Below are 16,603 nucleotides of genomic sequence, written 5' to 3'. Positions count from 1 at the left end.
TTTCCACCACCTTTGAGGGCAATTAGGAAATGAACAAATGCTAACCAATCAAGCACTACCCATATCCCTCAAATTATTGAGGAAAACTTGTTGCCCTATCACCTGGTCGACAGCATTTTAGAATTCTCATCCTCAATTCAAAATCCACTCCCTCTATAAAGAGAGTTCCCACTTCAAAATTTTAGCTTTCTTTGCAGAAAAGCTTAAAATCTTGTCCTTTGTCCAAGATGCCCTAATATCAGTATGGCATGGTGCAAGTTTTGCTTTATAATTTTTTTTATATAAGTATCTTGGTATGTCCATTTAAAGTTGGCATTGTAATAGAGACTCATCCCATTCCAGCTTTTATTGAACAAATGGCATTTCCAACTTTTTGATCAAAAAGGCTTGATAAAGAGGTTTGTAGATGCAAAATACCTGACAATAAATTACACTCACTTCCCACCCACTCTTCGCTGCATTCAACCAGGAACATTCTCTGCCATTTCGGCCACCTCCACAGGTTGCTACCACCAAACACATCTTCCTAACTCCTCCACTGTCAGTATTCTGCAGCAACTGTTCCCACCTTGACATCCTGATTCCTTACTCCCATGTAGAACCTTCCTATGAAAAAGAAAATCAAACACTAATATCTATTCACCTTCCTCCTCACTAAACACATCTTCCAGGTAAAGAGCATTTTATTTGTATTTCTTTCAATACAGTCTACAGTATTCACCACTTACAATGCAGACTTCTTTACATTGGAGATATCAAAATGCAGACTGGGTGACTGCTTTGCTGATCACCTCCATTCCAGACATCACAATCTGACCTTTTCCCATTTACCAGCATTTAAGGATAATGCACTCTTCCCACCAATCCCTCTGAACACCCAAGTACCTTCCCCTGGAACCGGAAAAAAAAATTGCAAAACCTGACAGTACACCATCCCGGACCCCAAACAGTCAGTCTAGGTGAGACAGGGCTCACACCTGCCTCTCTTCCAACCTAGTTTACTGCATCAGGTGCTCCTGATGTGGTCTTCTTTATATTGGGGGAGCTCAAAGGGAATGGTTCGCCAAGCATCTCAACCTGGCCCACAGGGGCCGACCAGACCTTCCAGTCACTGCCCATTTTAATTCCCCTTCCCCCTCCCTTTCTGACAGGACCATCCTTGGCCTCCTCCATTACCAAAACAAACCAAAACGCAAATTGGAGGAATACCAGCTCATCTTCCGCTTGGGCAGCCTACAGCCCAGAGGACTCAACATTGAGTTCTCAGATTTCAAATAACCTCCCTTCCCAGACTCTTTCAACCCCCATCCCCCCTTCCATTCTTCAGCGACACGTCCTTTCAGCTACCAATTGGATTCATTCCTCCTACTGACCAACTAGGTTGTATCCTCCATCTATCCCCACTTCACCACCCCCTTTATCTACAGCTCCCCTTACACCCAAAACAGACTTCTCCATCTCCTGATGCTGCCTAGCTTGCTGTGTTCTTCCAGCGTCCTGCTTGTCCACCACTTCCTCTGGCAGCTCATTCCAAATATGTACCACCCTCTGCATGAAAAAAAAATTACCCCTTAGGTCCTTTTCAAATCTTTTCCCTCCCATTGTAAACCTGTATTATCTGGTTTTGGACTCCTTTTATATACTAACTCAAGGAATACAGAGTGTTAGTGTTAAATGTTTTTGGCAACTATAAGTACAATTCCACCCCCTCCCCCCATTATAGGTTATAACATTTCAGTGACTAAGATATACCTTGTCAGAGGTGATGTTAAGGGGCTCAAAGAAGCGAGACTCTGATTCAGTGGGATCATCTAATTTAAATGAGCCATCTGATCCATTTTCAGTAAACACATCGTCTTGATTCTTAAGAAGAAAAGGAGGAGAAAAGGAAGTTTAATTAGAAAGACATTTTCTACTCATTGGAACATTTGAGACCAAGTTAGGTTTTGGTCCTTAAATTGACTATTCTTTTGCATTAAAAGTTATATTTAAGATTATAAAACACTTCCTCAAATGATTTACATTTTGAAATGCTCATAACAAAAACAAACTGTTTTCTACAGTAATTACAGCTCTACACCTAATGGACTATTTCCTACACAAGCCAAATCAGTTCACTAGATTAGAGGTCACACATTTACTACCAAAGTATGAGCAAAGATCATAAAGATGTGCAGACTACTGATCTATGCAGTTTATTTGCAATCGAAAAAGGAATTGGTCTGAATTGGGTATGAATATGAGCCTGTTTGGGAGGATTAAAACATTCCATAAAATTTTTAATAGAAAGTCGTGCAATTACTGCTGACACACTAAACCATTAGTTGGTGCAAACATTTAGGAGGAAATTTTATGCTTGAACTGTAGTTAGTTACTTGGATTTGCAAGGTTTTAAGTAGTGTTGCTCATTGGAGGACAGAATCTTTGCTTCTATGCTTAGCTTGTTAGAGGACTACTTTTATAGACAATGCAGGAGAATTTACAAATCATAGCTTGTAATTATTGAAAAACCTCAAACCACTGCACATTTACCAAGCACTCCATTTCATGCTTTCAGATAAGTAATTACTAAAAAGGCAAGCAAAATCCAAGGTTGAGATAAACAAGATGATAAGATCTTGATCAAATGAGTCAATGGGCAGAAAAATGCAGATGGAGTTCAATCTGGATAAATGTGAGGTATTGCATTTTGGTACAACAAACAAGGGACAGGGCTAACAATTAATGGCAGGGCCTTATATATACATACACACACACACAGTTAATGGTAATTGTCTTTTTCCCTAGGGAATTCCAAGACTAGGGAGCTCATTAAAAAGGAGAGGAGAGAAACTTAAAAAAACAGGAGGCAAATTCCTTTTGCACAGAGTGGTTTGCATGTGGAATGAACTTCCTGAGGAAGTGGTGGATGTGGGTACAATTACAATGTTTAACACACATTTGGATGAATACGGAAGGTTTGGACAGATATGGGCTAGGTGCAGGCAGGTGGGACTAGTTTAGCTTGGGACTATAGTCGGCATCCACTGGTTGGATCGAAAGGTCTGTTTCCATGCTGTATGACTCCATGACCTAGTAACAGAAGCCGGAAGTATAAAAGGATTAGCTAGCAGGCTGACAAACTACAAGAATAAAGGCTGGATTTTATAACTCTTAAATAGACTGTACCCAGGAAACCGGTTTGGTGTCAGTTTACTTTAAAGCAGGTGACTGCAAGATGAACAATGTTTAAGTGATAGTCAGAGGTGCTGTCACTAATCAAGAGAATTCAGAATAAGTGTCCAAAACTAGATGACTGTAGAAGTTACACAATGGGAACAGTAGAAAACCCAAAACTACATTTAATTTGAAAATAAAAAATAATCTCTCAAGGATGGCTAAAATAATACAAATCATTAAGCAGTCAGTAGCTCTTCTCTCCATTATTTCAATGAGTTCCAAGAAAAGTTTTAAAACCAAAAGCTGAATTCTCACCACATTGACTCGATTGTGACAGTGATTGGCAATGCATTTGCAGTGGTCACCACAATCCATTCTATTCTTCCTGCATTTGCAGTGTTTGTTGGCACAACGACCTTTGCAGGAACACTAGAGAAAAAAATTCAAAATGCTCAGCTTCACGGTGTGGAATCGATGTTGCAAAATGACTAGGATCAACTAATTGTGCTTTCATTTAGATTTTTACTTCCATTGAAGTCACATCAGATTAAGTTTTAATTAATTACTGCTACCAGTGAACCATGAGAACTTACTGGTTCAGCACAATAATTAGATATGGAAATGTGTTGCTGGAAAAACGCAGGTCAGGCAGCATCTAGGGAACAGGAGAATCGACGTTTTGGGCATTCGCCCTTCTTCCTGAAGAAGGGCTAATGCCCGAAATGTCGATTCTCCTGTTCCCTCGATGCTGCCTGACCGGCTGCGTTTTTCCAGCAACACATTTCCATCTCTGATCTCCAGCATCTGCAGACCTCACTTTCTCCTCCAACACAATAATTAGGCAGCCCATCAACCAAAGTCAGTCGAGATGCTTGTAGACAATGGGTACATGTATCAAATAGCTACTGCAGAGCCACTTCGTGCTATAGACCATACTAAATTTTAATCTGCTGCTATGAACCACAAAGTGCTGGGTTCCCTTGCCTTCTGAAATGGCTTTTGCAACATTGGGCTCCAAATTGGTACCAAAGACACTTTATGGAGTAGATACCACTATTATGTACAAATTAGTAGATAATAGGGATATCTACTACTATCTAGAGTGCTCATCTCCCATTCAGGATGACTTCAGTTTGATCAGGACTGAAGACAATAAATCTCCCACTTTCACAACCCCTTCATCTTCTTACTTCTCAACCCCCACTTTCTCTCCCCCAAACTTTGAGTAACCATCACCTTCCTTTCCTAATTAATACATGCAGTAAACAGGATGTCTTTTTGTTGCTGTTTTAAATATAGAATAATACTGAAAATGTTTCTCAGCTTTCACTGCACTATGGAAACAGATGTTCCAGACATGTGAACAGCAAAATTGGAAATAGATCGATTTATATGCACAAAACATACCCCTAAATTGGCTCTTTTGTTTTCTTTCATTTTACTGGGGACCCAATCATCATCTTCAGTATCACCATTAGAATCAGAGTCAGATAATAGCTCTTCCAGAGTCACACGTGGGGTCATCATGTGCGGCTTTGCCGTAGTCTTCCTCCTGTTCTTTGGCTAGAGGATTAAAAAAAGGTAGATTAATAAAAAAAAAGTAACTAAGCCAAATAATGGAGGATATCTGGCATGGACAAGTTGGCCTGAAGAGTCGGTTTCATGCTGTATATCTATAATGACTACAGCAGCTTAACTAGAAAAGACCCCTCAAATGTTCTTGAAAAGCAACAGAATCAGTAGCTGGTTAGAAGAGATTACATCATGAATTTCTCATCATTCATGCACAAGGTATATGAATTCTCCAGGATAAATCCAAGAACCACTGTTGTGCAGAGGAGTAGCTTGGCAATGATTTTTTTAAAAACTAAAAAACTACAATAGCTTATCCACTTCACCCAATTGGAAAGATGGAGTGAACAGGCACACCCATACAATTCAAGCTGAGTTATACGGCACAATTAATTCCAAGAACTAGCATTACTAAGCAGCAAATTAGTACAAATAAATCCTGATTGCTTTTAAACAAAAAAAGTCACTTGGCAGCACACAACTTGAAACATTGTGTTAAAGCTTTGTCTTGCAGAGGCAAGCGTGCTCTTATCCTGGAAGGACAAGGCATTTTAAGAGTTTACAGGAACATAGCTGTTTCATGCTGCTACTATGCAGAAGTGATATTCAGCACTAACAGTATACTGCAGTAAAGCCATAGACAACAAAAGAAAAAAAGAGATATTCTGCCAACCTCAAATGGAGTAATGTGGAATATGAATTTCAGGAACAGTGCAATGCTGAGTATGTAGGTTGTGTTCCAAAGGTTTGGAGATTGTGTCAAAGATAGCATGCTTTTGACTGTTCTAGGTATGACTATACTAGCCATCCCATACTTAAAGAATAGTTTAAAATTTGATTCTGCAATTGGACTTCTGTTAGATATTCTTACAAGTGGAGTTCCGTTGACAACCAAATTAGGGTCTTGAGCTGGGCTCACATTGCGGTGTATTTGCATGTACTGGATGCTGCAGATTAAGGAGCTGAGACCTTGCTCTTTACAGCCAGAATATAAATACATTGTACTCATTTCAACTCAAAATAATGACAAATTTCGTCGGGTCATTTCTCAGGGAAAAAAGCATCCTAAATCAGGATCAGCCTGCCTGGTTTAAAAATTTAGCCAAAGCATGGATGTTAATGACCAATCAACATTAATTCTCCATGACATCATTTCTCCCAAAATTCACTTGCCAACCAGTCAGCACTCTCCTCTTATGTAGAGGTGGTGATGTTGGTTTGCCTCTCAAACTGTGTCTTGCAAACTGCACTAGAACCTGAACAGTACAGGCCCTTCAGCCTTTGCTGTTGCGCTGACCTGTGAAACCAATCTGAAGCCCATCTAACCTACACTATTCAATTTTCATCCATATGATCCAATGACCATTTCAATGCCCTTAAAGTTGGCAAGTCTACTACTGTTGCAGGCAGTGCATTCCACACCCTTACTATTGAGTAAAGAAACTCATGTCAGATGTTCTGTATCTAATACCCCTCAATTTAAAGCTATGCCTCCTCATAGGCATAGGAAAAAAGGATTCACTGTCCACCCTATTTAACAGATTACCTTGTATGTCTCAAGTCACCGCTCACCCTTCTCTCCAATGAAAACAGCCTCAAGTCCCTCGGCCTTTCCTCACAAGACCTTCCCTCCATACCAGGCAACATGTTAGCAAATCTTGGTGGGCGGCACGGTGGCACAGTGGTTAGCACTGTTGCTTCACAGCGCCAGAGACCCGGGTTCAATTCCCGACTCAGGCGACTGACTGTGTGGAGTTTGCACGTTCTCCCAGTGTCTGCGTGGGTTTCCTCCGGATGCTCCGGTTTCCTCCCACAGTCCAAAGATGTGCAGGGTCAGGTGAATTGGCCATGCTAAATTGCCCGTAGTGTTAGGTAAGGGGTAAATGTAGGGGTATGGGTGGGTTGCGCTTCGGCGGGTCAGTGTGGACTTGTTGGGCCGAAGGGCCTGTTTCCACATTGTAATGTAATCTAATCTAATCTTCTCTGAACCCTTTGCAAAGCTTCCACATCCTTCCTGTAATGTGGTGACCAGAACTATATGCAATTTCCCAAGTGCAGCCAGATCAGAGTTTTGTACAGCTCCAGCACGGCCTCGTGGTTCCAAAACTCAATCCCTCTACGAAATAAAAGCTAACACCATATATCTTAACAACCCTGTCAAACTGGGTGGCAACTTTCAGGGATCTATGTACATGGACACAGATCTCTCTGCTCATCCACACTACCAAGAATCTTATTATTAGCCCAGTAGTCTTTATTCCTGTTGCTCCATCCAAAGTAAATCACCTCACATTTATCTGCATTAAACGTCATTTGCCACCTCACAGCACAGCTCTGCAGTTATTTATGTCCCTCTAATCTACAATATCCTTCTCCACTATCCACAACTCTACCAACTTTAGGGTGATCCGCAAATTTACTAAGCCATCCTTCCATGCGGTCATCCAGATAGTCAAAAATGACTAAACAGCAGTGGACCCTAAACAGATCCTTGCGGTATACCACTAGCAATTGAACTCCGGGATGAACATTTTGCATCAACCACCACTCTGTCTTCTTTCAGCTCGCCAATTTCTGACCGAAATGCCAAAATCACCCTCAATTCCACACCTCCATATTTTGTGCAACAGCCTACCATGGGGAACCTTATCAAATACTTTACTGAATTCCATATACATCACATCAACTACTTTACCCTCATCCATCTGTTTAGTCACCTTCTCAAAAGAACTCTAAAGGTATATGAGGCATGACCTACCCTTCAAAAAGCCAGGTTGACTATCTCTAATCAGCTTATTCCTTTCTAGGAAATCCTATAAATCCTCTCTCGTAACCTTTTCCAACACCTCACCCATAACTGAAGGAAGGCTCACTGGTCTATAATTATCAGGATTATCTCTACTCCCCTTGAACAGGGAGCAACATTTGCTATCCTCCAGTCTTCTGGCACTATTCCAGTAGACAATGACAAAGATCAAAGCCAAAGGCTTTGCAATCTCCTCCCTGGCTTCCCAGAGAATCCTAGGAGTCCCAAGGGACGTATTCTTTTACACTTCTCAATTGTTAACAGCTCCTCCTTGTAAACCTCAATCCAAACTAGTCCGGTAACCTGTATCTCAGTAGTCTTCTCTACCACAGTATTCACACGAGAAAAAGGTCAAAAAATATCTAGTTAGTGCTTCCCCATCTCCTCTGACTCCACGCACAACTTCCCACTAATATCCTTGATTGGCTCTAATCTTAGTCGTCATTCTTTTATTTCTGATGTACCTACAGAAAGCCTTAGGGTTTTCCTTGATCCTATCCACCAATGACTTCATATCCCCTCCTGGCTTTTAACTCTTTTAGGTCTTTCCTGGCCAACTTGTAACTCTCAACCACCTTAATTGAGCTTTCACATCTCATCCTAACATAAGCCGCCTTTTTCCTTTTGACAAGAGATTCAGCTTCTTTAGTAAAACACGGCTCCTGTGCTTGACAATTTCCTCCCTGCCTGACAGGTACATACTCGAGGACACGCAATAGCTGGTCCTTGAATAAGCTCCACATTTTAATTGTGCCCATCCCCTGTAGTTTCCTTTCCCATTCTCTGCATCCTAAACCTTATTCAACTGCATTGTAATTGCCTTTCCCTCAGATATAACTCTTGCCCTGCGGTATATATCTATCCCTTATATACCTATCCCCTTCCATAATAAACAACCAAATTGTGGTCACTATCACCAAAAATGCTCACCTACCTCCAAATCTAACACCTGGCCAGGTTCATTACCCGGTACCAGATCTAATGTGGCCTCACCCCTTGTTGGCCTGTCTACATACTGTCAGGAAACCCACCTGCACACATTGGACAAATTAGGCCTGATGAGGGGGAAGATAAAAAACAAACTTCAATAATATTTTCTCCCCCCGAAAATGCGAAGTCAGTCAATGAAAGCTTAAAAATATCTTTTAAGCATGCTTTTTTTAAAAATATATGCTATTACCATTCCCTTTGGCTGTAAAGGGCAATTCATCTCTCGTTCACCCCAGACTTTTTGGGTTTTGAATGAAAGGTGTAGGATAATAGCCAATTATATTTCCAACTTTTCCCAGCTGTGATCAAGAAAGGTTAGTAATGCCAAGTAAACAGTAGTTTCTCTCCAAAGATGCAGCTCCAACTTGCTGAGAGCGCAAGCTGCCTTCAACCACAGCGGTCCATTGGGGCAAACCCTTTCAAACAATGTTGTGTAGGACAGTGTTCCAGGAGGGTTCTCTTGCTCATTCAGCTGTAGATGTGCAGCTTTAAAGGCAGATAGATTTGAATATTAAAGGAACCAACATGTTATATTTCATTAATTTTTCCTCCCATGGCTGCATAAACCCCAGAGATCAGGGTGCAACAGAGTCCAGAATTGAAAGTCAATTAGTCAACCTCAAAGGCACAGCCACACAGCTTAGAGGGAGCAGTGGAAATGTGTCTGAACACTTCATTTAAAAACCTCTTTCCTTACCTTGGGAGGAACATAGTCAAAGGGAGACGATGAAGGCTCTGTCGGTAGGCTCATTAGGTTGCTATCACCCAACTTACTGGTTGTATATTGGAGCAGGTTCAGTTTCTGCAAGGAGTAAACAGCCAAAACTAAAATTTCCATTCCAACATTAATTGCATAAACTAAGGTCGAGTGTTTACACAGGTTGGGGCACCACTTACTTGATTCTGTGCAGAATCTGCACAGAAGAGACAACATTTCCCAACAGTAGAAAATTTTATGAATAGATGACATTTATTGAAAGCAGTGGTGAACTAGAAGGTTAGGAGCTGCGCATTTAAAATGTCCCATGTTTTGGTGAATCTAAAATGGATGACAATTGTCTTCTATTCTCAGCTTACAAGTTTAACATACAACTTCAAACTTGGAGGTCCTAAGCATCTGATTAGACCAAAATATGCACAGACATCTGCAAGGAGAAAGTGAGGACTGAGATGTTGAAGATCAGAGTTGAAAAGTGTGGCGCTGGAAAAGTAGCGCCAGTCAGGCTGTATCCAGGGAGCAGGAGAATTGACGATTTGGACATAAGCCCTTCATCAGGAACGAGGGTCCCCGAAATGGCGATTCTCCTGCTCCTCAGATGCTGCCTGACTGGCTGTGCTTTTCCAGTGCCACACATTTAGACACATACCTACAACCAAGCTTTTAAAATGTTTATTCATCCTATTTCTGCAATTCAATTTTTCAAATAAAAAGGCTATTTCAGTAATTGAATGACTGTGCCCTTTTGCCTTTCTATCTTTTATAGAAAAGCCTAGCAAATGGATAGTTGTCAGACTCCAATGATAATAATGCCATTGATGTGAAGGGGAGATTGTTAGATTCTGTATTGAGATTCATTGCCTAGCACTTTTGGCAATGTTAATTCACTCTTATTGGCCCAAGCCTGGAAACTGCCCAGGTATTGCAGTATATGGACACAGGTACTCTCAGTAGGAGCAGAATGTGGCACTGAACATTTTACAGTGAATGCCCCACTTCAGATGTGATGAAGGAAGATCTTCGGTGAAGCGGCTGATGAGTGCTAGACCAGAGATACTATTCTGGAGGAATTCCTGAAGTGAAGAAGTGATCGGAGAATGAATGCTTCTTATTTCTGGAATTCATTTTGGACCAAGGCTATAATGCTTCCACAGCAAGAGTGACCTTGTGAGAAGTCAAATGAAGCAGTTGACCAAATGTTGCTCCATCAATTTGCTGAATTTTACTGATCAGGCTTACTTATTGTGCACATCACATAGCTGGGAATTTTTAATTCCAAGTATATTCTCAGTGTTCTGGCTGGAACAACTTGGCTAAGGGTATTGATAGCCCTATGGCTAAGTCTTCAGTACAATAATCAGATTATCACACAGAGTGCTAAGAGAGCGTACCAGGATTATGACCCAGTGATAGTTCAAAGTTAGAATGATGCAGCTTGAAGGGGGGTTTGCAGATGATGCTGCCTCTACATATCTGCTACCCTGCTTGGCTTCATGGGTGATAGAGGAATTGGGTTTGGTAGATGCCAAAAAAATGTCTTAATGAGTGAATCACTGCAGTGCATCATCTAGATGGCACAAACTGCTGCATGAAGAGTCAGTAGTGAAGGATGTGAATTGTAAAAACGTGGAGAAGCTTGGGCCAATAACTTTCCCTGGATGGTATCAAGTCTGTGTTGGTAGCACTGAATTTATTCAAGCAAAATCAGGAATGTGGTGAAATAAAGATGAAACAGATGAGTTACTTGCTGCAGAATTTCTACCTTTTGGTCTACTCTTGTAGTGACAACACTTACATAATTGATTCAGTTTAGTTTCTGCTCAATGGCAACCAACAAAAAAAAACCATTGAAATCCAGAAGGGAATGGTTAGATTGTCATGGAAGTTGATATGAAGAGGGGCAGGGGCATGTTCTGAGCATACAACAATTTATGTTGTATTGAAAACTAAATGCATTTTGTAATCTCTGGTATGTACTTAAATATCATTTGGTTTTTGGCCAGTCAAGAATATTACCTTCTAATCATAATCCAACTCAAAAGACTCAGTAATAGAAGTTTGCAGTCCAGAGGGCATTCAACCCATTGGTTGGTGTGCTGGCTCCCAAAAGAGCTACCAACTACTTCCACTCTTCAGTCCTCTAATTCAGCACTGAAGAACGTATATCCAGCTTTCCTCTGAAGCCTCTTTGAACTCAGCTCCACCACTCTTGCAGGCTTTGCATTTCAAATCCTAACAATGGATTAAAGTAGTTTATCCTCATCTTGCTCCTTGCTGTTGTTGACAATCTTGAAATTGTGACCCCTAGTTACTGACAGTCTAACTAGTGGATACAGAATTTCTTTGCCCCATCAAAATACCTCAAAAGGTCATCTCTTAATCTTCTCTGCTTCAAGGAGAATAAAGCTAATCTGATACCTGGAATGAAGGACTTCAGAGACAAGGAGTAGTTATTCTAGTAACTCTTTTGCACTCACCAGGGTTTACCTTCTTTAAATAAGGAAACCAAGAGGTATCAACAATACTCTAGGAAGGAGGCAATGTCAAGCTGCCACACTACAAATCGTAACTTGAAAATACATGTAAAGAGGAACCTCGATTATCCAAAGGATAAGGGCAGCGAGTATTTCATTGGGTTAAATAGAATGCCAGATAACACGTAGCCAAGCATCAGGACCGTGCGATCTTGTTCAGATAATAGACTGCTAGATAATTGATGTTCCTCTTATTTTCATATCTATTTCGGTCCACACTAGACAAAAGAATAGAACTGCAGGTGCTGGAAATCGAACAAAAACAGATTGCTAAAAGCTCAGATCTGGCAGCATCTGCGAAAAGAAAGCAGAGTTAAATTCGCGTACAGTTCGGAGGGAGGATCACAGCACCAGAAACATTAACCCTGCTTTCTCTCCACAGATGCTGCCAACCTGAGCTTTTCCAGCAATTGCGGATTTTGTTTCTCTCTGCTCTAGATTACTGCATTCAGTATTTATGTACCTGCTTCAAAGTCTCATTCTCTTCCATCAGCTGCTGATTCCTTTCACACAGTTCTTTCATCTTTTTGATTTCTTCATCCTGTCAAATTGTAAAAAGTTTAAAATTCTCAATACATCAACTCAAATGGTAACTCTTATTCCACAACAGTTTCCTTCTCCACCATAATTCCGAAGACAAGTTATTAAAATGTTGTCCACCACATTGAAGATGGCAGTACAAGTGAGTACTGGTTCATAATAATCTAAACCTGTGAAAAGATAGCACACATGCACGAAATCAGGATGATTTGAATGAAGAAGTTTATTTTGAAAGACTTACTTGGAATTTTAGCCTTTCCACAAGCTGGGACTCTTGATCAGGAGCTGACTCCTTTTGTAGATTAGAACTTTGTTGCAACTGGCTGAGCAGATAAAGCACCTAGGGAGCAATCAGAATCAGTAAAAAACACTAATGCAAGTTTTAAATAGGCATCAATTAATTTTAATATTTGGATGACTAAGATGAAGATTCTTGTCAATTCATTTTTTTTGGTTGTACAGTTTAGTCAGAAGAATGATCCCATTCAATTACTGCGAACCGGAGGAAATGCATTGGAGAGATTTAATGGTGGTCAACATTATTCTTGCACTCCTCCCTCACTCGATTAAAAAAATGCAGAGGATTCAGGTCAAGAGATAACAAATTTGAAGACAAATTAGGAACTTAGGCCCTTGAAATTGTATCATTTGAATCCAGTGTTGAAAATATGCAAATTTATCTACCTAACATTCTAAGGGGTAATTCAATGCAAAAGCAAAATGTTACAATTTAAGAGGGGTAGAAGAGAGGACTTGGATTCCAGACTCTAGTGTTTTGCAAAGTAATGTTGCTGTTAAAAAGGTCAAGTTACCATAGGTGAGGAAAAACAAAATTCACATGGAAGCTTGCAAAACAAATGAGGATTTTTCAATGTTTACTGCCTATCCTCATTTGCCCCAGACATGGAGTGAGCTATCTCTTAGATTACTGTAGTTCATATGATGTGGTATACCTATAATATTGATCAGGAGGAAATTTCAGAATTTTGACCCAGTGAAGAAATGATGACACAGCTCCAAGTTAGGATGGCATGTGCCCTCACGAAGGGTGGGGGAGTTTGCAGCTAACCAAGTACATACACTTCTAGGTGCATTTGCTTTCGAAGTGATTGGCACTGGTTGGAATGGGTTTTTGAAAAGGTGGTTTACCAAGTTGCCGCAGTGGATTTTACATATGACTGCACAATATTTAAGATGGCAAACAGGATGGTAAGAAAAAAGCTAAACACTCAAGTTTGGGAAAAATAAAACTGAAACTGTTAGAATGGTATGTTGTTAACCTTATCTTGGTGTCGCTGTTCTTGATCTAGCAGCTGTTGCTGATGGTCAGTCTCCATTTCAGCAATTCGTGTTTGTTCTTCAATTACTGTCTTCTGCAACTCTGCACTGTCAGCTTTTGCCTGATTGAATTCACTCTCCAGTTTACTACATGATACTTTACTTGATACCAGCTTTAAGAAAGAAAAATAATGTTATGTTCCCCCTATAAAAGAATAAAAGGAATCACTAGCTGCAATTGCAACAAGTGCAAGATTAAAGCAACCTTTTGCACCATTTTGGTGACTTTAAAAATAAGCTCATTTAGAATTATCAAGCCAGCTCACACAAAATTCAAAAAGTGCAAAAGATTCAGGAACAGATATTATTTCATCCAATGGGTGAGAGATTCAGATATTTGTACCCACATGCAGAGCAGGATCCCTGCTCCTGGCAGAAAGAGCCAAGACAATAGTTACATTAACAAACTCATGTTGCAGAAAGCCAGACACCTAAGAATGAACAAGATTGGCAGGCTGCTTGCTCTGCACCTGCTAAATATGGGCCAGTACCATAAAATTGATATGACAATGAGCAACAAAGTTGAGGTGCAAATCCTTTAAGTATACTCAAAAGCAGCAGTCTGCTCTTTGCCTGGGGACAAACTCAGCCTGTCAGTGGATGCAGAAAACAGAAGCTAGGCCCCTTATTTGCAAATATAAGTAGTTCATTTCAGGAAGAGCCTCAGTATGACATTTTGTCTTTTCCAATACAAAATGCACTGTCCTTCCAGTCAGAAATTTACTTCAACTTTTGATTTTACAAAATCCTAATTATGGCAAGCAGGAATAGCAGAGTCAAATTTTATTAATTCCTTACCACTCCCATTAGGACAGCTACACCAGCACCATTTCTCACCTTCTCCTCCACTACATCAATGATTATCGGTGCTACCTCGTACTCCCATGAGGAGGTTGAAGAGTTCATTAAATTCACCAACACCTTCTATTCTGACCTCAAATTCACCTGAAAAGTGTGTTGCTGGAAAAGTGCAGCAGGTCAGGCAGCATCGATTCTCCTGCTCCTTGGATGCTGCCTGACCTGTTGTGCTTTTCCAGCAACACATTTCTCAGCTCTGGTCTCCAGCATCTGCAGTCCTCACCTTCTCCTCAAATTCACCAGGACCATCTCAGACACCTACCTGAAATTCTCCCGCTCTGGTGACCGAAATACTGATATCTACTATAAGCCCACCAACTCCCACAGCTACCTGGACTACAACTCCTCTGACCCTGCCTCCTGTAAAACTGCTATCCCTTATTCCTATTTCCTCCACTGAACCTGCTCCCAAGATGACCAATTCTACCATTGAGCATCACAGGTGGCCTCCTTCAAAGACCACAATTTCTCCTCCCACATGGTTGACAATGCCCACTACTGCATCTCCACACTTGAACCTCATCCCTCTAATCGTAACAAGGACAGAACTTCCCAGTCCTCACCTTCCACCCCACCAACCTCTGCATAAATCACATCATCCTCCACCATTTCTGCCACCTACAAACAGGCCCCACCCACTAGGGATATATTTCCTTCCCCACCTCATCTGTGTTTCTGAGAGACCATTCCCTCCACGATTCTCTTGTCAGATTCACACCCATACCAGCCCACACCCAATATCTTCCCTTGCCTATGCAAGTAGTACAAAACCTGCATCCACACCTTAGTTTCCTCCCCCCCACCCCACCCCAGTCCAAGGCCCCAAAGGATCCTTCCACATCCAAGAGAAATTTACCTGTACTTCCACACACACCATCTACTGTATTCATTACATCCAATGTGGTCTCCTCTACATTGGGGAGACAGGACGCCAACTTGGAGATCATTTCCGATAACATCTCTGGGACACATGCACCAACTAAGCCCACTGCCCCATGGCTGAGAACACTAACTCCCCCTCCCCAAAGGACATGCAGGTCCTGGACCTCCTCCGTCGCCAAACCCTTAACCACCCGACAGCTGGAGGAAGAACGCCTCATCTTCCGCCTTGGAATCCTGCAACCTCACAGGATCACTGTGGATTTCACCAGTTTCCTCATTTTCCCGCATCCCCCACCTTACTCCAGTCCCAAGACTCCAACTCAGTACTACCCTCTTAACCTGTCCATTTTCCTTCCCACCCTTATCACCTTTAACCTCCACCTTTATTTACCACATTCCCAGCTACCTTTCCCCCAGCCTGACCCCCTCCCATTTATCTCAGACCCCCAGCTCACAAGCCTCATTCCTGTTGAAGGGTTGATTCTCAAAACGTTGATTCTCCTGTTCCTTGGATGCTGCCTGAGCTGTGCTTCTCCATCACCACACAACACTTACCTCTCCCATTAGCCATTTTAGCCCACATTTAGCCTCTACAATAGTAGCAATTGTTTCCCAACGATGCTTCGACCTTTCCTCATTGTCTGCATCCATCAATTTCTGTTGAAGGTCAGCAATTTGAGCACTCCTGGAAATGAGACACAAATGAATATACAAGAATTGTTCTGCATAGTCATTCAAGCCAAAACAAAAGCTCTAACAAGCCAACAACCAAGAAATCCTCAGACCCAATCAAACGCTGGCACAAGGAGAAGAACCAGTTTTGTTTCATTTTTAATTTGGATTGTACAAATTCTTAAAGTTTCCCTCAAATGATTTAGCTTCAAGACAGATTACAAAACTCCAGATGGTGCAATACGAAAAACTAAATCAGGAACTGTGGTTTTTTTAAAAAAAATTTAAGGTAGCATTACTGACAGTACATTTGATCCAAAACCCCAAACTGGTGTCAAAATATTAGTTAGCAGACCGTGCAATTGGTACCAAGAGCAAGCTGTCAACTGTATGCTGAATGAACAATTATGCAAAATCTGGCTTCTCAAAAAGGAGCACTATGCACAGTAATTGAAGCAGTGCTGAACTAATGCAAAAAAAAATTGACAACTTTGCTTCGAAATTAAGTATCTACTCATCCCTGCTAGAACACAA

The 16,603-nt window shown here is 41.1% G+C and overlaps 1 protein-coding gene across 2 annotated transcripts in view; it reads right to left on the bottom strand.

Moving 5' to 3' along the window:
- The window catches only part of kif4 (kinesin family member 4), a 71,592-nt gene that overhangs the window by 2,547 nt on the left and 52,442 nt on the right, over positions 1 to 16,603 (bottom strand). For both annotated transcript variants that reach the window (XM_043704770.1, XM_043704771.1), the window contains exons 23-30: positions 15,953 to 16,082; positions 13,600 to 13,770; positions 12,561 to 12,659; positions 12,243 to 12,320; positions 9,225 to 9,329; positions 4,567 to 4,722; positions 3,475 to 3,588; positions 1,753 to 1,863 (exon numbers count right to left, since the gene is read on the bottom strand). In XM_043704770.1, coding sequence (XP_043560705.1) covers positions 1,753 to 1,863; positions 3,475 to 3,588; positions 4,567 to 4,722; positions 9,225 to 9,329; positions 12,243 to 12,320; positions 12,561 to 12,659; positions 13,600 to 13,770; positions 15,953 to 16,082 — 964 coding nt within the window. The remainder of the gene's footprint in view (positions 1 to 1,752; positions 1,864 to 3,474; positions 3,589 to 4,566; positions 4,723 to 9,224; positions 9,330 to 12,242; positions 12,321 to 12,560; positions 12,660 to 13,599; positions 13,771 to 15,952; positions 16,083 to 16,603) is intronic.

Source organism: Chiloscyllium plagiosum, chromosome 15 (genome assembly GCF_004010195.1).
Source record: "Chiloscyllium plagiosum isolate BGI_BamShark_2017 chromosome 15, ASM401019v2, whole genome shotgun sequence".
In the NCBI taxonomy this organism is placed as follows: Eukaryota; Metazoa; Chordata; class Chondrichthyes; order Orectolobiformes; family Hemiscylliidae; genus Chiloscyllium; species Chiloscyllium plagiosum.
Note: the sequence above shows the minus strand (reverse complement) of the source record. Positions and strands in the feature narration are given on the sequence as shown.